At 46.6% G+C, this 23,266-nt stretch overlaps 2 protein-coding genes across 10 annotated transcripts in view; one reads left to right on the top strand and one right to left on the bottom strand.

Annotated features, from left to right (window-relative positions):
• Window positions 1–21,859, top strand: part of CCL1 (C-C motif chemokine ligand 1) — a 43,907-nt gene extending 22,048 nt beyond the window's left edge. For 3 of the 9 annotated variants that reach the window (XR_003791839.1, XR_003791835.1, XR_003791831.1), the window contains one exon: window positions 1,112–8,497. Coding sequence is in view for 1 of the 9 variants with exons in the window: in XM_029210894.1 (XP_029066727.1) it covers window positions 7,204–7,297 (94 nt within the window). In the remaining 8 variants the exon portion in view is untranslated. Of the gene's footprint in view, window positions 1–1,111; window positions 8,498–18,965; window positions 20,039–21,639 lie in introns of those variants that run through there. The other 6 variants (XR_003791845.1, XM_029210894.1, XR_003791842.1 and 3 more) reach the window with 5 other exon arrangements.
• LOC114888652 (C-C motif chemokine 8-like) lies at window positions 18,411–21,333 on the bottom strand. Its single transcript, XM_029210893.1, has 3 exons — window positions 20,306–21,333; window positions 19,373–19,490; window positions 18,411–18,967 (listed from the first exon to the last, which is right to left on the bottom strand). Exons 1-3 carry the CDS (start codon window positions 20,379–20,381, stop codon window positions 18,862–18,864), a joined length of 300 nt encoding a protein of 99 aa, XP_029066726.1. The 5' UTR covers window positions 20,382–21,333; the 3' UTR covers window positions 18,411–18,861.
• Window positions 21,860–23,266: the final 1,407 nt, after the last annotated feature.

The raw sequence follows: 23,266 nt of genomic DNA, 5'->3' as shown, positions 1-23,266 counted from the left end.
ATCTAATGTGAGTGGTTGTATTCTCTTCCATCCTTGACTCCCTTCTAGAACCAGAGGACAGAAAGCGGCCGCCCTGGAATTAGAATAGCAGACGCTAGATGGCGATGTTCCACCGGATTAAGGTTTTTTAACCAAACTAGTGAGGCGGCCAAAACCTGGGCGCAGAGCTGAGAGTGGGCGCTAGGACGAACACCTGTGTTCCTGCAGTGACATGGGTTTCTTGGAGCTGCAAGGCACCAAGTGTTATATCTTAATATTTTATGCCCAGAGCTTAAAAGCTCCAGGCACTACTGGGTGATGGTAAGAGTGAGGGACTCTCAGATAGTTCCTGCTTCTGGATTTGCCAACCTATAGTCTTGAGAGACTCTGAACAGGTAAGTCTTCTGAACTTCCGTATCTGGGTAGCCCCTCTGCACTCCTGACCTGTGAAGTGGCGTAAACACGATAGCTGCATCACAGGGTCGTTACGAAGCTCCAGGGAGGTAGCTTACACTTGCCACTCAGTGTCTATAAGGCACTTTCGTGTATATTACTATCTCATCTAACTCTCTTGGTGCACACATTTTCATTATCGTGAAAACTGAGGTTCAGGGAACTGGAGAGATTTGTCTAAGGTCTTGCAGATAATTAAAGGCAGACTTGATCTACGGTTTTGGACAATAGCCAAGTTTGGGAGGTGGGTAGATCAGAAAAGAAACACACGCGCGAGCACACACACACACACACACACCAAGGCAATGACTAGGGGTCCCGGATGGACACAGACACATGAAAAGATGGAGCAGGTGGGCCCTCAGAGATGTTCTAGGAGGGGAATTTTCCATGTTAGCAGATCCTCAGAATGTCTGCAGCCTTCGCTCTACCCTGATACAATGAATCCGCAGAAGGGGTCCACGAAATGAAATTTTAAAAGCCCCCCATCCGTTGCCCCTGAAGCTTGGGTGTTCCTCCCAGCGTACAAACTGTAGGTCTTACGCAACAACTTCATTTTATAGGCCCCGGGAGAAAAGCTTAGGGGCACCCAGGAGCAATGAGGGGGTGATGGGACTTGTGTGTGGCACCCAGGGGGTGGCTCAGGTGACTTAGCCCTTCCTTTGTTCTCTGCCTACAGATTGAAGCTGAACGGAGGCCGAGAGGCCTGTGTCTCACAGACAAAATCATGGGTTCAGGCTTATTTAAAAAGGATAAACCCCTGCCAGTGAAAGGAAATATGAGCTGATTCCTTTCCATCCTGGACTCTGGACACCGTGTGGCTTTACCTGTCCCCTCAACTCCCAACCCTACACCAGTCCTTCTGCCCCAACTTTGCCGGGTCACGCCAGAGGGTCTGCTGGGTCCTGATAAGATATGTTGTCGCACTTTATATAGTTAAATTCTAGAATCTTCAGCTTCTGCCTCCCTGTGCCTCTTGGACCCCACAGGGATTTCAGGGTGCAAAGCTGATTGACATTGAGGGGCTGGGGCCAGGGGCCGGAGAAAAGGAAGCATGTTGGACCAGGTGCCAGGAGAACCGACTTCTCATCATAGGAGCCAATAAATGACTTAGATCTCTCAGCTGACTGCCTTTGTCCTGGGGGATAAGCGTTGTGATGTAGATTCTCTGTGGGGCTGGGTCCCCATTTGGATGCAGGATGCCCCCATCACCCCCCGCCCACTCTGCGCTGCCCAGAGGGTTCAGAGGTTGATGATACCCAGAAGCTGCCCTAGCTGGAAGGGATCTTGGGCATCGTGTGCCTGTAAGACGATGCTAGCCCCATTGCATAGATGAGGTGACTGAGGGCTGGAGAGGGACACCCACAGGCCTGAGGACACGCAGAAAGTCAGGATTAGGTCTGGCGCTAGAGCCCAGGGTTCCCGCTGCTCGGCTGCTTACAAAACCAAACTCAGGAGTGTTGCTGGAAAGGAAAGTTGCCGTTAATCAGAATGCTGGCGATCTGGGGAGATGGTGGACTCAGTGTCCCCCCAAAGCCACCTCCGAAGATTCTGCTCGGCCATGAACGTTTTTAAGGGGAAACAGGGAAGTAATCTCAGTTAATCACTGAAATAGGGGGTCAGAGTTGTCACCATCCCCCACTGTGTGCAGGCTTGTGGACTCCTTGTGATCTTTTTTTAGATGCTCTCTTGCTAGCAGTTTTTTCGAGAGATTCCTGAAGGGGAAGCTGGGGAAGAGATCTGGTACTCCGTTAATTACTTACTCTTAATTTCTGCTTCTTTGATCTATGTAAAGAACCAACAAGTTAGGCAAAGTATTGTGTGATCAAAAGGTTTGAAAAGTGTGCTAGGGCCAGAGAGGAGTAGAGCATGGGGGTGCCTGGTTTAAGTTTAGCAACAAGACAAAAGGGACCTCCTGCAGAGAGCGCTTTCCTGCCCAAAGCTGCTTACAATGCCTCCCAGGGTAGAACTCTTCCCCTAGTCCCCAGATGCCACGTGACTGTGTGGTACAGCATGATACCCAGACCCTTTCTCAACCGGAAGGAGCCTGCAGAGTTGGTTAGCAGGGCCTTCTCCTGGGAAGGGCCCTGGGGAGGGTCCAGGCATCGGTGGGTCCACGTCTGATGAAGATGGCAACACAAGTCATCCAGGGGAGGGAGGCAGTCTCGGGAAGAACACGGGGCCCCTCAGGGGATAGAGAGGAAGAGGAGGTCCTGTCCCTTTAAGAGGGACAATCACAAGCTCCAAGTTGTGTAACATGAGACTCTAGGGAGACTAGCAAAGGAGGGCAGTGAATTCTGAGTCTCAGGGTTTGGTGGCTTTAGGGGAGATGGTCTCCTGTCCTGTGTCTCAGGGCTTTTCCCTCTTTCCCCGGCATTCAACACGCAGCACATCTGGCTCATTTTTCTTAGGACATCTCTTCCCTCCGCCCCCATGACTGCCCTGCTTCTCTGGCTACCCCTCACCTGGACCACTGCAGTAGGCTGCTCTTTGTGCCCCCCTGCCAACCCCATCCTGCCCTCGGCCCCGATCCCAGACTACTCTTCCTGGCACCCCACACCCTGCCCTCCCCATCGCTCCAAAGACTTCAGAGCTGACTCCAAACTCCCACCTTGATATTCCGATTCCTCTATAACCATGCCTCAACCTTCCTTTCCAAAGGTCTCTGGCTTTTCCATTCTGGATCCCTTACTCTGACTATTTGGGGATAATCCCTGCAGGCCCTCTCCCCTCTTTTCCATCCCGCATCTCCTCCGGGAGAGTCTTTGCTGTGACGGTGCTACACCATCTGTCCAAGTCCCATCTTTGTTGTCAAGTCTGATGCTAATCAGGACGGGGCCACCTGATTCCTCCCCCACCCCCGCCCCCACCAGCGGGTGTGTCAAGTGCACTTACTGGCTGTATTACTCCAGGGTGGAGGACGAGGGCAGGGAGACCCACTGGAAGCTAATGCTGGGGACTGGAGCCATCGTTCTAGAGTATCCTGGGCTGATGAGCCAGGCCCTCCCTGACACTCAGATGGGCCCAGGTTAGCCACACAGCCAGGCCCTGGCTACATCCACATTCCTCTAGCACCCTCTGCCATCCACCTGCACCTGAGAGCACCCCCTACTGGTTGGGAGTTACCCCTGAAGAAAACACCATTACTGTATTAGAGATTTTAAACAAAGTGTATTTTCTGCAAAAAGTCAGCCATCCTACAGTTGCATTCATGTTTCCATAATAACACATTTAGCAACACCTCACATTCACCAGGCGCTGTCCTCCCTAGTTTGCAGTAGCCCTTCATCACTGTGGCTCTCATAGGCATGCTCATCACCCCTGGGGAGTTAGGCAGGAGAAAGACCCACTGCCCACAGCTTACAGGAGAAGGAACTGGGGCTCATGACAGGAACCAAGTGGCTCAAGGCCTTGCTTTAAAAAAAGAGATCACCAATATTCAAAATAACTCCCCAACCAGCCACAATTCAAATAATAGACTAAATATTACATAAGACATAGTACATTTTGCATCAGGAAACAGAAAGCACCCTATTTGAAAATTCAGGTCAATTTAGTCCAGGATAGAGACAGGAAGCCTGGGGGAGAAGAATCATTTCTCAGCCTCTGGCTTGGTCTTAGTGTGGCCGAAAGAGTCCGAGTCTTCAGGCTGTGAGGTTTCTGACCCAGGTGTTTCATGTAATTCCAGACCCATTTCTCCTTTGGGTTGGCACCGATGTCCTTGGCCAGTTTGGTTCTGAAGCTGTGGATGAAGGTGGGCTGGCAGGGTTAGGTGAAATGTTGGAGGGTTTTATCCAAGGGATGACTCATTAGGGATGACCAGGCCCACCTGCTACAGGTGAGGGGCTACCCTGGGACAGGAAGTCAGAGGGGTGTGGAAAGGAGAGGCCCTCTGGGGGTAGTTGCTGTTCTTGCCGCGCCCTGGGAGAAGCTGGCCTGGCATCCAGCAAAGCAACCACCCAAGTGTGAGCTGGTACCCATTCAGCAAGGAGGGTGTGGGATGTTACTGGCCCTCTCTGGGCCTGTCCCTGATGTAATAATAGGAGGCTTTGGATTACATAGTCTGGTTGGATCTTATCCCCTGAGTAGGACATCTCAAATTAGTCTATGTCTGTCTTGTGGGGCAGAACTTAGGATGGGGGGGATGGAAGAAAGGGAAGGGGTGAGATGAGGTGGGGGGCTGGAGGGGAGCAGGGTTTTAGCTACAGGACAGCTGCCTGCGGACACTGGCTACTGGTGATTCCATAGCTCTTCAGCCTCTGCAAGGGGATCTTCTTATGGTTAAATGTGAAACAGCAGTTGAACAGGTCGCGGGGTGCATCTAGAAATAAAGTCACAGAGAAAAAGCATCTGAGATGTCAGGCTTTTCTCAGCTTGAACGCAGCAGGGGAAGGAAAGCTAAGAGGTAGAAGTGTGTCTTCTCCACGCAGGTCCAGTGCTCCTGCCGGCCGCCCCGAGAGAGGGTGGAACCAGGAACATGTGGCTCAAGATTTTGAGGTTGATTCTGCATGGTGGAGACACATCTTTGCTAACTGAGGGAGGCCAGTGTGACAGGTCCTGGATATGGCCCCCCAACCTGCAGTGTTTGGGGAGATCATCTGGGGTCAAAGGAAAGGCCCTGGATTTTCAGTAGAGTTTAGGCTTTATTCTGGCTCTGCAGTGTCCTGGAGGCGGGAGGGGGCAGGTAGGGTGCCTGCTGTCCCCAACCTGGGCTTCTGCTTTCTGTCTCCAAAATTAGATGTTAAAACTCCAAGGACCCCAGGTGCTCTGAGAGTCTCCGAAGTGGGTCACTTTGGCTTAGGCCTTCCTAGAAGATGAGAAACAGAGGCAAGGAGAGAGAGGAAGGGAAGGGGGGAGAAAGATTGAATTTACTTGGCTGAGTGAGCACCTGGGTGCTGATGGCAGCTGCTTGTGAGCAGCAGACACAGAGGCACTGTGGACACCTTCCTGTTGGAAGGGGAAGATGTGAGCTTCAGCCTAAGAGCTGTTGGTTTCTGGGTGTATCTCAGCCTCTTGGCAGCTCTGGCTGCCCCGCCTGCCTTTGTAGAGAGGCAGAGAGGATGGGGGCCCCCAGAGGGATCATTGCCTGGCCAGGGTACAGTCAAGTCAAGATGAATCTACGAAGATTCTGAATTCTTACCGTGTATCCTGAATCTACTAAGCTGGAGGCTGGGTTGCCAAAGAGTTTTCCAGGAAATGCAAGGCAAAAGCTGTGGCCTGTAGCAGGGTAGGCACCGTTTCCCTCCAGCCGCCCAGACCACAGAGATGAAGACAGAACACAGATGTGCTGGCACTCACCCTAGTAAGTGATCCGAGGAGCTGCTTTCTCTAAAATGAAAAAAAAACCATAGAAAAGAACTCCTATGCTAAGGACTTTCCCCTATTACATATTTACTCCTGACAAGGTAAGCGCTATTATTATCATGCCCATTTACAGATGGGAACACCGAGGGGCAGAGAGATTAAATAACTTGCCCAACTTCTCATGAGGAGTGAGGGGTGACACTGGGAGAAAAACCAGTCTGTTTACATATAATCACCAAGAGAGTTTCATGTAGCTGCTGTCTTTTTCCAAGGCAAGTTTTAGGTGGAAGTCTCATACTGGAGACAAATTAAAAGCCAGCTTCTGGTGACCAGCCTCCTCCCATCACATCTAGGTGCTCCCTTCTGCTACTCAGGCCCAGAGGGATACGGTTTGAAAACCACTGATTTGTCTAAGCCCCTTGTTTTCAGGAAGGATCATTGATAGGACGGGGTGGGGAACAGAGCAATGAAGTGGGCTCTTTGTTCCTGAACCTGGCTCCCTCCTGCAAGGGGTCTGAGCTAGGAGCTTGGGGTGGGGGGGAGTGCCAATGAGCACGGTGGCAAGGAGGGAACAGCTTGGACTATGATAGAATACCTGGCAAGGCCCTTGGCCTGAGTATTCCTATCCCCATGCTCATTCTTGGCTCCCAGACTTTGCTTGCTTTTTGCACCTGCTTGGAATATTCTCCTGTCCACTTTCCATCCTTGCAAGTTTTTCTACTCTAGCAAAACAAGCCCAGTGATAGTAAAAGAAATGAAATAAAGAGCTATGTTTTGTGAAATAGAAAAGAATATATAGACAAAGGGCTAAAGAAGCTCAAATTTTGTTCTTTGACAAGCCTACAAAGAAGCTGAAACTCTCCTGAACTGACCATGAAAAAAGGAAAAAAGGCACCAGTAGGGAACATCACTACAGAGCCTGCAGACACCAAGAAGAAAATAAGAACCTTATGCCAGCAACTTTAATTTAGAAGAAGTGGATGGATTTCTTAAAATCTAACTTACCAGATTGCAAGAAAAAAATTTTTTTAAATCCTCAAACTATTTAAAAATTTGAGTCAGTAATGGAAAACCTTCCCACAAAACATCCTCCAGTCTCCAGAAGCTTTAACAGCTCTTCCTCCAAGCATTCCAAGAACAAATAATTCTGATCTTACACAATCGCTTCCAGGGAATATCAAAAGTGTTCACTCTTTGACTCATTTTATAAGTCTTTGACATAAAAACTTCTCAGGAAGCACAAAAGAAAAGATTTCAAGCTTGTCCCTGCAGACACACATGCCATTCTTTTGTGGATCACATCAATGAGATTGCAGGTCTTCTGGCTTTGGGTTGGGTATGGACATGGGGGAACCCTGCAGGGTGTTGGAAAGGGAGTAGTTAGGGTGAAGTACTGATTTCTCTGTTGCCTCCTTATACCTCTGCCTGGATGCAGCCCTCAACCAATGGTTTTCACTTCCTTTCCAGGTGGCCCTCTCCACGACTCTCTCCGTCCAGTTTTGGGGAACCACACTCTGTCCTTGCTCCTTCGGGTCCAAGGGTGGTCACCTGCTGTCACTAGCCTCAGTACCAAAGCAGCCCTATGGTTTCTCCACACCCAGCCCACATCTTGATAAATAGCATTTTTATTAAACCCTCCTCAAATCATTCCAATTTCAGTGTCATCTGTTTCCTCCTCACTAACATAGGTTTAGGTACCAGAAGTGGCTTCTGGTAATAGACCTTCTAAATGGGATTCTGGAATTGGGTTGCTCATATATTTTAGGAGCATAATAATGGCAGCTGCTGGCATCATGATTACTTAAGTTGTCACCAATAGTAGGATGGCAGGCTGTGTTGTATCAAGCCCTCCAGGTGATTCTTAATGGGCACTAAAATTTGAGAACCGCGGGATTCCAGCATATCCCATGGCCATCTCTGATCTGTAGTGAATAGCCGCCAGAGAGCTCTTAAGGACACTGCCCTCCTCTCACGGCCCCATCAAAGCATGCCTTGGTAAAGGAAGTGTCCTCTGGCCTTGCCCGGGAGTGCAGTTAGGGATGGCTAGGCAGCTTACACATAATAGATCCTTTTCAATAGACCCACTTCCCTGAGTCTTTAAGACACCTTCCTAATGTCCCAGGGGAGTTCTGGCATTTCAACTTCATCAACTGCAGGCCTGTTTTAAAGCCTAGATTCCAATCAGCCAATCTAGCTACATATTCATCATCCCCAAGTACTTGTGCTAGTGCATTGAATCCTGAATTCTGGATAAGCACATTCATGCCAATGAATTTAACCAACTGAGTCTTGTATGTTATTATCCTCTTACAATCCACTCCTACACATTCACCCCACTCTTCTCCAAATTGAGTGAGTGGGGGGACATTCAAACACTTCCAGCTGAAGGGACTCCTGTCTGTCCTTCCCTCTGCTTCAGGACCTATTATCTTGTAAGAAAATATGTTTAGGGGCCTGGGGTCTGGAGTCAACCAGACATGGATTTAAGTCCTGTATTTGCCATTTACTGGTTATATGATTTGGAGCAAATTGCTTACCTCTCTGAGCCTCTAAGAGGAACTGATTGCTAATTATTACCTCATTGTGATGTTCTGAGAACCTAATAAGATAATGAGTGCATGCAAAGTGCTCAGTCCTGTGCCAAATTTCAGTTTTGAAAAAATTCTGTGTTCATTGAAGTATAGTTAATTTACAATGTTGTGTTAGTTTCTGGTATATAGCAAAGTGATTCAGTTTTATATATATATGTTATTTTTCATATTCTTTCCCGTTACGGTTTATTACAGGATATTGAATATAATTCCTTGTGCTGTACAGTAGGACCTTGTTTATTTATTTTACATATAGTAGTTTGTATCTGCTAATCCCAAACTCCTAATTTATCCTTCCCCCAACCCCTTTCCCCTTTGGTAACAATGTTTGTTTTCTATGTCTGAGTCTGTTTCTGTTCTGTAAATAAGTTCATTTGTATCATATTTTAGATTCTACGTATAAGTGATATCATATGGTATTTGTCTTTCTCTTTCTGACTTACTTCACTTAGTATAATCTCTAGGCCCATCCATGTTGCTGCAAATGGCATTATTTCATTGTTTTTTATGGCTGAGTAAAATATATATATATATATATAAAGGAGGAAGAGAGCAAGCAAATCAATAAAGAAATCTACCAATGATAAACTGTAAATACTAAACTAAGTTAAACATAAAACCAGAAACAAATTAGATGCAGAAAGCAAACCCCAAGTCTACAGTTGCTCCCAAAGTCCACCGCCTCAATTTTGGGGGGATTCGTTGTCTATTCATGTATTCCACAGATGCAGGGTACATCAAGTTGATTGTGGAGCTTTAATCCGCTGCTCCTGAGGCTGCTGGGAGAGATTTCCCTTTCTGTCCTTCGCTCGCACAGCTCCCGGGGCTCAGCTTTGGATTTGGCCCCGCCTCTGCGTGTAGGTCGCCTGAGGGCAACTGATCTTCGCTGAGACAGGACGGGGTTAGAGGAGCAGCTGATTCGGGAGCTCTGGCTCACTCAGGCCGGGGTAGGGAGGGGCACGGAGTGCGGGGCGAGCCTGCGGCGGCAGAGGCCGGCGTGACGTTGCACCAGCCTGAGGCGCGCCGTGGGTTCTCCCGGGGAAGTTGTCCCTGGATCCCGGGACCCTGGCAGTGGCGGGCTGCACAGGCTCCGCTGAAGGGGGGTGTGGAGAGTGACCTGTGCTCGCACACAGGCTTCTTGGTGGCTGCAGGAGCAGCCTTGGCGTCTCATGCCCGTCTCCGGGGTCCGCGCTGATAGCCGTGGCTCGCGCCCGTCTCTGGAGCTCGTTTAAGCGGTGCTCTGAATCCCCTGTCCTCGCGCACCCCAAGACAATGATCTCTTGCCTCTTCGGAATCTCCAGACTTTTCCCGGACTCCCTCCCGGCTAGCTGTGGCGCACTAGTCCCTTCAGGCAGTGTTCACGCAGCCAACTCCAGTCCTCTCCCGGCGCTCCGACCGAAGCCCGAGCCTCAGCTCCCAGCCCCGCCCGCCCCGGCGGGTGAGCAGACAAGCCTCTCGGGCTGGTGAGTGCCGGTCGGCACCGATCCTCTGTGCGGGAATCTCTCCGATTTGCCCTCTGCACCCCTGTGGCTGCGCTGTCCTCCGCGGACCCGAAGCTTTCCCCCTCCACCACCCGCAGTCTCCGCCCGCGAAGGGGCTTCTAGTGTGTGGAAACTTTTCCTCCTTCACAGCTCCCTCCCACTGGTGCAGGTCCCGTCGCTATTCTTTGTCTCTGTTTTTTCTTTTTTCTTTTGCCCTACCCAGGTGCGTGGGGAGTTTCTTGCCTTTTGGGAGGTCTGAGGTCTTCTGCCAGCGTTCGGTAGGTGTTCTGTAGGAGGTGTTCCACGTGTAGATGTATTTCTGATGTATCTGTGGGGAGGAAGGTGATCTCCACGTCTTACTCTTCCGCCATCTTGAAGGTCATATATATATACACACACACATATACACACACACACACCACATCTTCTTTATCTCTTCATCTGTTGATGGACATTTATGTTGCTTCCGTATCTTGGCTATTGTAAATAGTGCTGCTTATGAGCATTGGGGTACATGTATCTTTTCGAATTGGAGTTTCTTTACAGATATATGCCCAGGAGTGGGATTGCTGGATCATATGGCAACGGTATTTTTAGATTTTTAAGGAATCTCCATAGTGGCTGTATCAGTTTACATTCCCACCAACAGTGTAGGAGGGTTCCCTTTTCTCCACACCCTCTCCAGCATTTGTTATTTGTAGTCTTTTAAACTATGGCCGTTCTCACCAGTGTGAGGTGATACCTCACTGTGGTTTTGATTTGCATTTCTCTGATAATTAGCGCTGTTGAGCATCTTTTCATGTGCCTATTGGCCACCTGGATAACCTATCTGGAGAAATGTCTATTTAGGTCTTCCACCCATCTTTTTTTTTTTTTTTTTTTTTTTTTTTTTGAGCTCTATCCCTTGATCTGTATTCTGAGGTTGCACTATTTTACAAGAATGTTTATTTCAGGGCTTCCCTGGTGGCGCAGTGGTTGGGAGTCCGCCTGCCGATGCAGGGGATACGGGTTCGTGCCCCGGTCCGGGAGGATGCCACATGCCGCAGAAAAAAAAAAAAAAGAAAGAAAGGAAAAAAAGAATGCTTATTTCAAATAGGATAAAAAGAAACACCCAGAGAGCTGAAGGAGTGTGAATGCCTGATTACAGTCTTCTTTGGACAAAACAGAAACTTTGCTTCTGTGGTATGTGTGTTTAAGCAGATTAAATTCATGTTTGATTACAAACCCCAGGGTAGAAGGAAAATAAATATGTTCTTGAAGACTAGGAGTTCCCAATAGGAGGAAGAGAAAAAAAATCATTAGCTAATACCCTGAGGGCTGCCGTCTCTAGGAAAGTCTAAATAGATCTCATCATGGTACCCCTGTGCTCAGAGACCCTCTGTGGATGGCTCCCCATCTCCCCAGAATATCCATGCTCCCTAGCATGGGACTCACAACCCTCCTGTCTGAATCCAAAATATTTTCTCTTCCTCCTTCTCCTCTTGTACCCTCTCCTAAGTCACACAGCAGAGGGCTTACCGTGTCCCAACACCTTCTGAGCTTTGCTGCCTGAGGGCTTCATCCCTCCCCTTCTTTACCTGTTGGAAAATACTAATCAATCTTTAAAGCCCAATTGAAATGGCCAAAATGCCCTCTAAGCCCTTTCCTAGCACCTTGCTTCTGCCCCCTTTCCCCCCCCCCCCCCCCGGTACGCGGGCCTCTCACTGCTGTGGCCTCTCCCGTTGCAGAGCACAGGCTCCGGACGCGCAGGCTCAGCGGCCATGGCTCACGGGCCCAGCCGCAGACTCCGCGGCATGTGGGAGCTTCCCGGACCGGGGCACGAACCTGTGTCCCCTGCATCGGCAGGTGGACTCTCAACCACTGCGCCACCAGGGAAGCCCAGCCCTGGACATTCTTAATGCCTTACCATCTAAGATCCTAACAGTGGAGTTAATTTCATTCTGCAGTGTTGTGGTTTTCAGAGGTGTGTTTACCTGCTGATGTCTATTCTCCAGGAATAACTTATTGGGAAGCCTGATATATACCCGATGAAAACTACAGCTGCTCAAGGAAGCAGAGCTGGGGAACCCTGTACTCAAGACTTCTCTGTCCAACTTCTTTCACTGTTTAAGCCTCTAAGGAATATTGAGACAGTGCAACCTTTCCATTTTATAGAACAGGTATCTGGCTGCTGGGGTGACTAATGAAAAGAGGAGGGAGACACGCTAGCTGGCATTCTCTGCCCCTCAGACTGGGTCTCTCCAGAGAAAGGCAAGCCTGCAGAGAGAGAGAATATTTCCATTGTGACGGTGGAGGAGGGAAGCCCATCCACCACTACTGAACACCGTACAAGACCACTTGCCTCACTTCTTCCTTCACATCACCTTCTTTCTTATCTCTGTCTTTGCTTATAATATCCCATCCATTACAACATTCATCTTTCCATCTGGCCCATACAGGAATTATGTGAGGTCTGGCTTACATTGGGTCTGGCTTCACAGATTTCATAGGGAAACAAACTTTCTCTGAAATGGATGGCTGATGACCTTCCAGCTCAAGCCCTCCTACTTCTACTCTAGAAAACAGATTCATCTTTCTGGTCACTCTCTGGACCAGCATATAGTAAAAAATGAATACTTACCAATGATCCAAGGAGCCTAAAAAGACATAAGGGTTCTCCTCTGTGGGAAGATTATCATGTAATTGATTTTCCAAGCCAGACAGGGGTGAGGCAGAATTGTCCTGGGCAAACTGAGGTGTGCAGTCTCCCTACCCACTGGGGTCTTAGCATTTTGCCTGTTGTTGCATTGCTAATTCAGGTGTTTATAGTTTTTAGTTTCTGCTGTCCTGTCTTTGGGGGAGACTCCCAGGATGAATGCCTGAGGCTGCCCCTTCCCACGACTAAATAAAAAATGCAGGCAGAAAAAGCTTTGTATTTGGCACAGCCTGGTGCAGTGGCCAAAGAAACGGAAGTTCTTCTGTCCACAGGCGAGTGGACCCAAATTTGATTCGGTAACAGATTTTCCTCCTAATTCAATGTAATCCCAATTAAAATCCAAGCAAGAATTTTGTGGAGATTGATAAGCTGATTCCTTTTAAAGGAGAAATAAGAAACCAAAAATAGTTAAGACAACTTTTAAAGAAGAACAAAGTTGTAGGACTTACACTCCCAGATGTTAACAGTTTTTAGAAAGCAATAGTCATTATGACATGGTGCCATTGTTCCAAGAATGGATGATATGCCAAGGGAACAGATTAAAGAGTGCAGAAATAGAACCATACATATATTGATATTGGATATAACCTAAGTTTGCACTGTGGAGTAGTTAAGAAAAAGTACTCTTTTGAATAATTGACGCTGAATCAATTGGATATTTATATGGAAAAATAAAATCTTGATCGCTAACTTTCAGCATACCCAAAAATCAAGTTAAGGTGGATTGTAGTTCTAAATGTGAACAACAAAAAATAACGCTTTTTGAAGATAATGTAAGAGAATAACTTTGTGACATCTGGTTAAAAAAAGTTTTCTTTAGCAGAAAACAAAAGCACTAACCATAAAGGAACATATTGATAAATGGACTATTTTAAAATTAGGAAGCTGTATTTCCTGTTAGGAAGGTCAACAAAACGGGGGTTCCCCATCCTAGCCTCTCCCTATCCACATACACAATGCAAAGCCTGAAACTAACTCTAGCCACTGAGGTCTCTTTGCCATTCCCCAGTCCCTCTGGACTTTTCCTTATTTGAAGCCTTTGCTCTAAGTATCCCCCTCCTTGGATGCTCTTAACCCCACCTCTCTCTGGTAAATCAGCAAAGGCCTATCTTGGGCCAACTATCCTCTGGCCTCTGCCCAGTGATACTCATTAGTGCATTATGAGGAAGTCCTGATGGGGGTGCTGAGTCTCTTTTACCACCGTAATGGCACCCTCAACAGTGCCAGCATTGCACCAAGCACACAGTGGCACTCAGTAGACGATGCTGAATTGAAATACATTTCTCTCCCAAGAGATATATGCAGAGAAGCTCCAACTCAATGGGATTAAAAACTAGGCTCTGATCTACTTACTTGATGAAGAGTGAGACAGAAATTTCTCTTAGGCCAATTAATTACATTTGAACCTGTTGCCTAAGAACAATTCAACACATGTGTACAGCACCCTGATCCTGTGTCTCTCTAGTTACCTACATCTTGGTCTTTGTAAGCCCTTCCATGGAAATAAATAAATAAATCAAATCAAATCAGGAAGCTGTATCATCAAAAGGCAAAACAGGAGTGAAAAATAACAGATTATGAGAAGATATTTCAATTCACATGTCTGTCAAAAGATTCCTATTCAGAATATAGAAAATACTTCTACAAATTCATAATAAAAAGACAGGCAATCTAAAAATTGACAAGATCCAAATCTAAACAATCTAAAAATGGGCAAAGGATATGAAGTGGACCTTCATAAAAGAAGATATCTAATAAACATTTAAATAGATGTTCAACCTAATATGTCAGAGTAAAATGCAAATTTAAACCATAAGTATGTGGAATTATACACATAATCATCATGGCTAACTTAAAAAGAATGACAGTACCAAGTGTTGAAATACCAAATATGGAATAACTCAAACTCTCATACATTGCTGGTAGGAGTGAGTGTAAACTGGTGACAAAACTCTGGAAAATATTTAGCCATATCTGGAAAGGTGTTTGGTGGTTGAGAATATGCTTAATATATGCATGTCCTGTCATCCATGTGTGTATATCTATCTATCTATCTATCTATCTCTATCAATCTATCCATCTATCTATCTACCATCTATCTATCCATCTATCTTTATCTGTCTATCTATCTATCTATCTATATGTACCATCTACCTGTAAAACCTCAAGTTCACACTGATACCTCCAATTGCAGTCCAACACCACAGGGTTTTTCTAGCTTCCAACATTCCATATTTTTCTATGGAAGCTTCTCCAACAGTAAAGGAGATGGCTTCCATTATCTTCAATACATTTACTTATTTGCTAAATCCTTCTTTAGGTCACCATTCTCCTAGCTACGTGGCTAACTCAGTTCTCATCCGGTTGACCCTGACTTGTGGGCTGACCTCTTGAACCCAGTTCTACCAAACATGCTGGTTGAGTCCACAGTCTTGGCCCCAGCCCTGGTCCCAAAGAACATACTGGGTGAGTGCCTGATCTTGACCCCAGCCCCAGCCTTGGTAAACACACCAAACAAATGCCCAGCTAAATACCTGGCCCTGAGCCAGCAAACTTGCCTGTTGAAATCCAGGCATTGGCTGGGAGAAGGAGAACAAATATTGACTGCATAAAACAATGAATCAATAAGGCAGAGCCTGAGATGAGAACTTCTCTCATACATAGCTCCTTTGGGAAGTGACCCCAGAGATCATGACTGAGAGGCAGCCGAGTGAGACGGAAAAGGAGGAGGAACAAACAGAAGCATGCAGAATCAAGGTCGGTATAGTGGGCGATGGGGATAGCTTCTCCTGAACTGACTGACATGCCTGCAGAATGGCTCCCAGAACCAGCCGCTGGAAGGAAGGGTGGCAGAAGCATTTAAACATCTGCCTTCCACCCTGCATTGGTGGAAAGTTGTCACCCAGAGTGTTCACTGCCCCGCACTTCTGAGCCTCAGGCAAATGTGCAGGCTGAGCCAACCCCTGACCTGAGATGACACCCAAGGAGGAGCCTGTGTGCAGAAAGCAAGAAGTGAGGAGACACAGAGAAGTTGTTGAGAGAGTGAAATGAGTCCAAGCCCGTAGCAAGCTCCCTGCCCAAGCCCAGGGTGAAATCAGAGGAGAGCCCTAGAGGATGCTTGTTAGCTTCAAGTGACCTCACCAGTTCTTTGTCCCCAGTTGACAAGGGAATGAATTGTGCTCACAGGTATGAACCCATTAGTGGAAGGATGTGTTTTTCTTTTTTAAAAAAAAACTTTTAAATTTATATTGGGGTATAGCCAATTAACAATATTGTGATAATTTCAGGGGCACAGCAAAGCAACTCAGCCATACAGATACATGTAACCATTCTCCCCAAACTCCCCTGCCATCCAGGCTGCCACATAACATTGAGCAGAGTTCCCTGTGCTATACAGTAGGTCCTTGTTGGTTATCCATTTTAAATGTAGCAGTGTGTACATGTCAGTCCCAAACTCCCTAACTATCCTTTCTGCCCCACCCTTCCCTCTGGTAACCATAAGTTCATTCTCTAAGGTCTGTGAGTCTGTTTCTGTTTTGTAAATATGTTCATTTGTATCATTTCTTCTTAGATTCCACATACAAGGCATACCATATGATATTTCTCTTTCTCTGCCTAACTTACTTCACTCAGTATGACAATCTCTAGGTCTATCCATGTTGCTGCAAATGGCATTGTTTCATTCTTTTTAGTGGCTGAGTAATATTCCATTGTATATATGTACCACATCTTCTTTATCCATTCCTTTGTCAATGGACATTTAGGTCGCTTCCGTGTCTTGGCTTGTAAACAGTGCTGGGGTGCATGTATCCTTTCAGACAACGTTTTTCTCTGGATATACGCCCAGGAGTGGGATTGCAAGGTCATATGCTAGCTCTATTTTTATGGGGATTTTCAAAATATTAATGTTCAAGTGAAGGCACATAAAACATCAACAACTTAAATAAGATGACATATCACTTAACACATTTATGTTTAATGTCATTAATAAAGTTCATTGTGATTTGAAATACAACGACATAATCCCAGAGTGCCTCTGGGTAATGCTCGGGGAAAACAAATGGATTGTGTCTTGTGCTGTGGCCTGGTGCCAGTTTAGGGTGAGTCTCTTGCCTTTGGAATTTAGGATTTGTGTCTAGGTAGTTCATGAAACCCTGGGCCCAGATCTCCGGAGCCAGCTTGACCTTGAAGCTGTGGAAGAGAGCGGTTAGAACTGGATGGAGCCTACTGTGGTTGGAAAGCACTCCTTTTGCCCAGCTGACGTCTAGGTGCCTTATTTAGATGCCTGGGGTTTAGGTGTGCTACCTTGGACTTCAATGGAAAGCTCATCTTCAGACAGGTTATATACCTGACTTGCAGGTGTTTGCCATTAGGCTGGGCTCCTGGCTGGCTCAGTGGTTTTAATTCTAGGCACTTTCTTCCTGGCCCTACCCTAGCCAACAGATGTAGCCAAGTTCCCAGGAGACATGGCTCCTAGAGCAGGAGAGAGTTTATGAGGTTGTCTGCCAGATCCTCTCACTTCCTGCCTGTGACACAGAACAACTTCCACTTTTGTATGGGGCATCTTAATGCCAGAGAGAGAAATTGACTTGCTGTAAGTGACTCAGAGAGTCAGGGTCAGTCCTGGGATCAGAGCCCAGAAACATTGCCTTGCTATGTTTCCATGTTTGTACTGGAATCATGGTATTTCTCCAACCAATGACAGCCCCCCTGGACTTGGGTCAGCAGGACAATAATCTTCTTTCCCTTAATGAGGGATCTGGTCTTTGTGCCTTGGTGCTGTGGGTCTCCTGTCTGAAAAAGGAGCCAGCTATGCTCACGAAGTACAAGATAATCTTGTCCTTAAGATGCTATTAAGGAAAGGAGATTCCGTGGCTTCAAATGGATTTTGCAAATTTTTGAGATTGGGGGCTGAGGGTATAGTGACAGAGATGAATTCATTCTGTGTCTCAAGGGTGCAAGCCCTGTAGATATTGGTTTGCAAGATTATAAGAGAAGGGTCTGTGTCTTGGTCAATTATTCTCAACCTTCTACAACATTTAACCTATCACTCTTTCTGGCCCATTCTTCCTCACTTCATCTCCACTCCCACCCTGTACCATTTATTTCCCCATCATTTCCCCTGCACCATGGCAGCAGCCTGCTCTCAGGCCTCTATCTCTCACACTCCATCCTGTACTCAGATACTAGGTTATTCTTCCTGATGCTCGCCTCTGAATGTGATATTCTCCTTCTCTCCTATTTCAAAACTTTCGGTTCATCTTTATTACCTGCTGACTTCCCAATCTGAAATTCAAGAGCCCCTACAACCTGGCTCCAACCTGCATTTCTAAAACTCTGACTCCTCTTTCTTCCCAGAGCGCAGCCAGATGGGATTCCTTCCTCTGGCCCCCTCCCCTCATCTCCCTCCTGTATCAGTTCTGAAGAATCCTTTCATTTCCCATCATATTCCAATCTCTCAAGACCGGTCCTGTTGAAGGCTCATCTCCAGTAAAGAACCTTAAGTGGACCTCTAAGTTATAGACATCTAGTTTCCTGTTTGACTCAGTTTCATTTCTGGGACATTACTCTGGGTTTGAGAATTAATTAGATGGAGAAAACCTGGGGCTATGGAGAAAAGTTTGCAGACTGTTGCAAGAGATCAAGAGAGAGACCAGGCAAAGGTAAGTGTGGAGAGAAAAGCAATAGGAATCTAGATTCTATTAAATAAGGGCAGGTGATTTAGGGACTGGAGCCACAGGGTTGGAACAGTCTGGTCTGGTCCTTCTAGGTTCTCCGTAATCCTCAGCTGAGTCCAAAAGACTGAATTTAGAGGATGATCCTCACACCCCCAATTGTCACTCATTGCTGCCATTTTCTCCCTTCCTGCCAAATGTTACCCCATGAAAAATAAGGCCAAGTAGTTTAAAATTATATCGATTTTTTTCTTTGAAAACACCATAGTCATTTAATAACATTAATTTCCATCACAATACTACATAGCACACATCGACTTCCAGGAGCACTGATTTCCTAAGAATCCAAAGGTGTTTCACTCTGATGATCAGTGGAAGGACCTCAGGATACTACAGGCAGGTAGGAGGGAGAACAGTGCCATCTTACCATGAGCTTAATTGAGCTCACAAAGGAAAACTCGTCACCAGATGTTGTGTTTTTACATTCATTAGGATTTATGGCAGATAAAGTTAAAACATCAATAACTTAAATATAATTATTGTTTAAGAAACTATGTGTTTTAAATTATTAAACAAAGAACCTCTTTTTGGACATTATAATAAAATAATACAGCTGGGGAAGGTTGGGGGGAAATAAATAAGATTTTCCAGGGCTCTGACTGTCTCAGTCCAGGTACGAAGGTTCAAGCCTTCAGGGCTTGGGGCTTTCGATCCAGGAGCTTTATGGAATTCTGGACCCACTTCTGCTTGGGGTCAGCACAGACCTCCTTGTCCGCTTTGGTCTTGAAGCTGTGGGGAAAAGAGGGCACAGTTAAATGGAGTGTCTTGAGGATTTTGCCCAGGAGCTTGGCCCATTGGCCCCTGGACATGATTAGCCCTTGCTCCCTGGGTGAGGAGCCTGGATGGGGACAGGAAGAAGGGGAAAAGGGAGGAAGAGGCCTCTGTTCCAGAAAGGAAGTTCTGTTGCTACTGCTCCAGGGGAAGCCTTCCTTTAGCTCCTGGCTAAAGGAACTTGGATGATCTGACCAAGCTTCCAGAAGAGCCTGGAGTGAGTATGGATTCCTTCTCATGGGCTTCATTTGTCTATGGGGTAAAGGGTCCTTTGGATTAGATGGCATATTTATCTGACTCATTTGGGAGTATAGAACTCAGATAGAATGTTTGGCTGACGGTGGCCGGGCATGGTCCACTCACATCACAGCTTCCTGGGGACACCAGCTGTTGGTGATTCTTGTGTAGCTGTCCAGCTTCTTGAAGGGGATCTTCTTACTGATCACAATAAAGCAACAAGTGATTGGGATGGAAACTGAATCTGAAAAACATTTTGCAAAGCGTCAGAGAGTTATAATGTATTGTCAGCCTGCATTTGTAAGAGAAGAAGGAGAAGGTAGAAGACAAAGCAAATACACAAGCTCTAACTAAGACCTACCATTCCCTAGTTCAGAGCTTTAGTCCAGATCCCATAGATAAAATGTTATCTGTGAGTCAGTTTCCTCTGCTGAACTATGGGGCCCCTCATTGTTGACTGCAGATGGCAAAATCTTGAGTAACAAGATTAATCCTTGTAGCGTGATTCGGAGGGTCTACAGATCCAAAACCTCTGACCCTGGGAAGGTAAGTTCTAAGACCTTGCTTCCCAGCTATTTGTCCCCATGGGCTTAGAGCCAACCTAAGTCACATGCTGAGATGCCTCTGGGTCCTTATCCTCCTTACACAGCCACCCTTCTGGGAGCTACCCTGGACTGTAATCCAACATGTGAAACCTCAGCAAGAGTTTCTTCCTCTCTACTACTGCCCGAAATGTCCTTCCTATCCACAGTGAGAAATGGTTCTTCCTTCTGTGCCACATCTCCAAACAAGGTGAGGATTGTTGAGATAGCAGCTGCATTTAATGTCCCAAAGCTGGTGTCGAGAAAGATCGTGGAGCCTGGCTCCAGGGGCCTGGGCTTCTAGTTCTGGTTCTGCCTCTGACCAGTTGTGACATGCCAGCTCTTCTTAATTCCCCTCTGGATTTCATTCTCTCCATCTTTTTAATGTAGGCTATGCAGCAAGCATGGGATGACTCATGCCAGGTGTTAGTACCTGGGGTAGTTAAAATGTTAAGGCTTAAGAAGAGAGGAGGCTTACCTGGCTGAGCCAGCACCTGGGTGCTGAAGGCAGCTGCTGTGAGCAGCAGACACAGAAGTGCTGCAGAGACCTTCATACCGGAGGGTGAGCACGGGAGCTTCAGCCTGAGAGCTGGAGGTTTCTGAGTTGGTCTCAGCTTCTCTGCAACTCTGGCTCCTCTGGCTGATCTGCCTGCCTTTTATAGGGAGCAGAGCACACGGGCAGGGTCATGTCTAAGGAAGGATAAAATAGGCCCCTAAATGTGGTGAGTAGGTGCCAGATCCTGGTGGTGATTTCCAAACACCGAGAAAGGGAAGTCGTGCAGTTTCCATCATTTGTTTAGATGGTGGGGCAGTGGTGGAAGGGGATGTGGTTATGCCCAGTAAAGTGTAGGAAGTGACCTTATTGGCCTATGAAGGGCTCTGATTTCTTTGAAATGGAACATGATCTGTTGGAAAGGAAGAGTAGAAGCTGAGTTCCTAACAGAGCGAAGAGAACCAAGTGCCTGACCCTCCCCACGTCCCGGGAGGTCTGGGACGGGGCCCTAAGGCTTTGCCTGGTCTCTTTATCAGATTCGTGTCCCTGCCATCCTAAATAAGTCAGGCTCCTTTAGAACCTCATACAGGTAGCTTGATAGAACCTTAGCAGAACGATAGAATCCAGGAATCTTCAAGTCTTAATGCCCTGGAATGTTCTGTTGTGGAGCCTAAGAACTGGGCGGCAAATACTGATCTTTTAGGGTGGTGATTTCCAAATATTTTATCTAGACACTAAAGTTTCTTTCCAAGTGAAATGATATGCGGAAGCCCAATATATCATGCAGATTCAGGTAGAATGGGTCTGTTTGAAAAGGGTCTTTTGCTTTTGGTGTCAAATCTTTTGCCCATTAAAAAAATTTTTTTTTTCTTACAGTTGACTTTAAGAAGTTCTTTGTATATTTTGCATTCAAGTCCTTTACCAGATATGTGCATTGCAAATATTTTCTCCACAGGCTGTAGCTTATATTCTTAACAATGGCTTTCATAGAGCAGAAGTTTTAAATTTTAATAAAGTCCAATTTATCAATTTTTTTCCTTTCATAGATGTTGCTTTTGGTATTATAGCTAAAATCTCATCATCAAACCCAAGTTTGCATATCACCTTTTCAATGAATATTTCCAGATTTTCCACAAATCATTCAATATTCTCCAATAATCTTGAATGTTAAAGACTCCACAGGAGTCCATATATAAAGGCACCATAATTAATTGAAGAATTTCAGTTGGGAATTATATAATTTCCATTTTTTCACAATCATAAACAATAATTATGAGAAAACTGATGTAATATTATCATTAATGTCTCCAATTCCATAGCTAAGGGATTAATCAATCAAAATGTGTGGATAGAGATACACCAGAAATACATCTACACGTGGAACAACTCCTACAGAACACCTACTGGACGCTGGCAGAAGACCTCAGACCTCCCAAAAGGCAAGAAACTCCCCACGTACCTGGGTAGGGCAAAAGAAAAAAGAAAAAACAGAGACAAAAGAATACGGACAGGACCTGCACCAGTGGGAGGGAGCTGTGAAGGAGGAAAGGTTTCCACACACTAGCAGCCCCTTCGTGGGCGGAGACTGCAGGTGGCGGAGGGGGGAAGCTTCGGAGCCGTGGAGGACAGCGCAGCCACAGGGGTGCGGAGGGCAAAGCGGGGAGATTCCCGCACAGAGGATCAGTGCCGACCAGCACTCACCAGACCAGAGGCTTGTCTGCTCACCCGCCGGGGCGGGCGGGGCTGCGAGCTGAGGCTCGGGCTTCGGTCGGTCGGAGTGCCGGGAGAGGACTGGGGTTGGCGCCATGAACACAGCCTGCAGGGGGTTAGTGCACCACGGCTAGCCGGGAGGGAGTCTGGGAAAAAGTCTGGCCTAAGACACAAGAGATCATTGTCTTGGGGTGCGCGAGGAGAGGGGATTCACAGCACCACCGAAATGAGCTGCAGAGATGGGCGTGAGCCGCGGCTATCAGCGCGGACCCCAGAGACGGGCATGAGACCCTAAGGCTGCTGCTGCCGCCACCAAGAAGCCTGTGTGCGAGCACAGGTCACTCTCCACACCTCCCCTCCCGGGAGCCTGTGCAGCCCGCCACTGCCAGGGTCCCGTGATCCAGGGACAACTTCCCCGGGAGAACGCACAGCGCGCCTCAGGCTGGTGCAACGTCATGCTGGCCTCTGCCGCCGCAGGCTCGCCCTGCATCGGTGCCCCTCCCTACCCCGGCCTGAGTGAGCTAGAGCCCCCGAATCAGCTGCTCCTCTAACCCCGTCCTGTCTGAGGTGGGAACAGATGCCCTCAGGCGACCTACACACAGAGGCAGGTCCAAATCCAAAGCTGAACCCTGGGAGCTGTGCGAACAAAGAAGAGAAAGGGAAATCTCTCCCAGCAGCCTCAGGAGCAGCAGACTAAATCTCCACAATCAACTTGATGTACCTGCATCTGTGGAACACCTGAATAGACAACGAATCATCCCAAATTGAGGAGGTGGAATTTGGGAGCAACTGTAGACTTGGGGTTTGCTTTCTGTGTCTAATCTGTTTCTGTTTTTATGTTTATCTTAGTTTAGTATTTAGACTTTATTATCATTGGTAGATTTGTTTATTGATTTGGTTACTCTCTTTGTTTTTTTTTTAAATATATATATATTTTTTTTTCTTTCCTTTTTCTCTTTTTGTGAGTGTGTATGTGTATGCTTCCTTGTGTGATTTTGTCTGTATAGCTTGTCCTAGGGTCCTATCTGTCTGGTTTTTTTTTTTCTTTTTTTTTTTTTTTTTTTTTACTTTTTAATTTTTTAAATTTGTAGTAATTTAAATTTATTTTAATAACTTTATTTTCTTTCTTTCTTTCTTCCTTCCTTCCTTTCTTTCTTTTTCTTTCTTTCTTTCTTTCTTTCTTTCTTTTTTCCTTCCTTCCTTCCTTCCTTCCTTCCTTCCTTCCTTCCTTCCTTC

Source organism: Monodon monoceros, unplaced genomic scaffold (genome assembly GCF_005190385.1).
Source record: "Monodon monoceros isolate NGI ecotype Baffin Bay Population unplaced genomic scaffold, NGI_Narwhal_1 Super_Scaffold_9, whole genome shotgun sequence".
Lineage (NCBI taxonomy): Eukaryota > Metazoa > Chordata > Mammalia > Artiodactyla > Monodontidae > Monodon > Monodon monoceros.
Note: the sequence above shows the minus strand (reverse complement) of the source record. Positions and strands in the feature narration are given on the sequence as shown.

What these genes read in the sequence shown, in the direction of transcription:
- LOC114888652 (XM_029210893.1), bottom strand. Translation starts at nt 20,381, where the DNA reads ATGAAGGTCTCTGCAGCACTTCTGTGTCTGCTGCTCACAGCAGCTGCC. An exon ending in CCAGGTGCTGGCTCAGCCAG is followed by an intron (nt 19,491 to 20,305) that starts GTAAGCCTCCTC and finishes AATGTTTTTCAG; the next exon opens with ATTCAGTTTCCATCCCAATC. An exon ending in TGTCCCCAGGAAGCTGTGAT is followed by an intron (nt 18,968 to 19,372) that starts GTGAGTGGACCA and finishes TTTTCCCCACAG; the next exon opens with CTTCAAGACCAAAGCGGACA.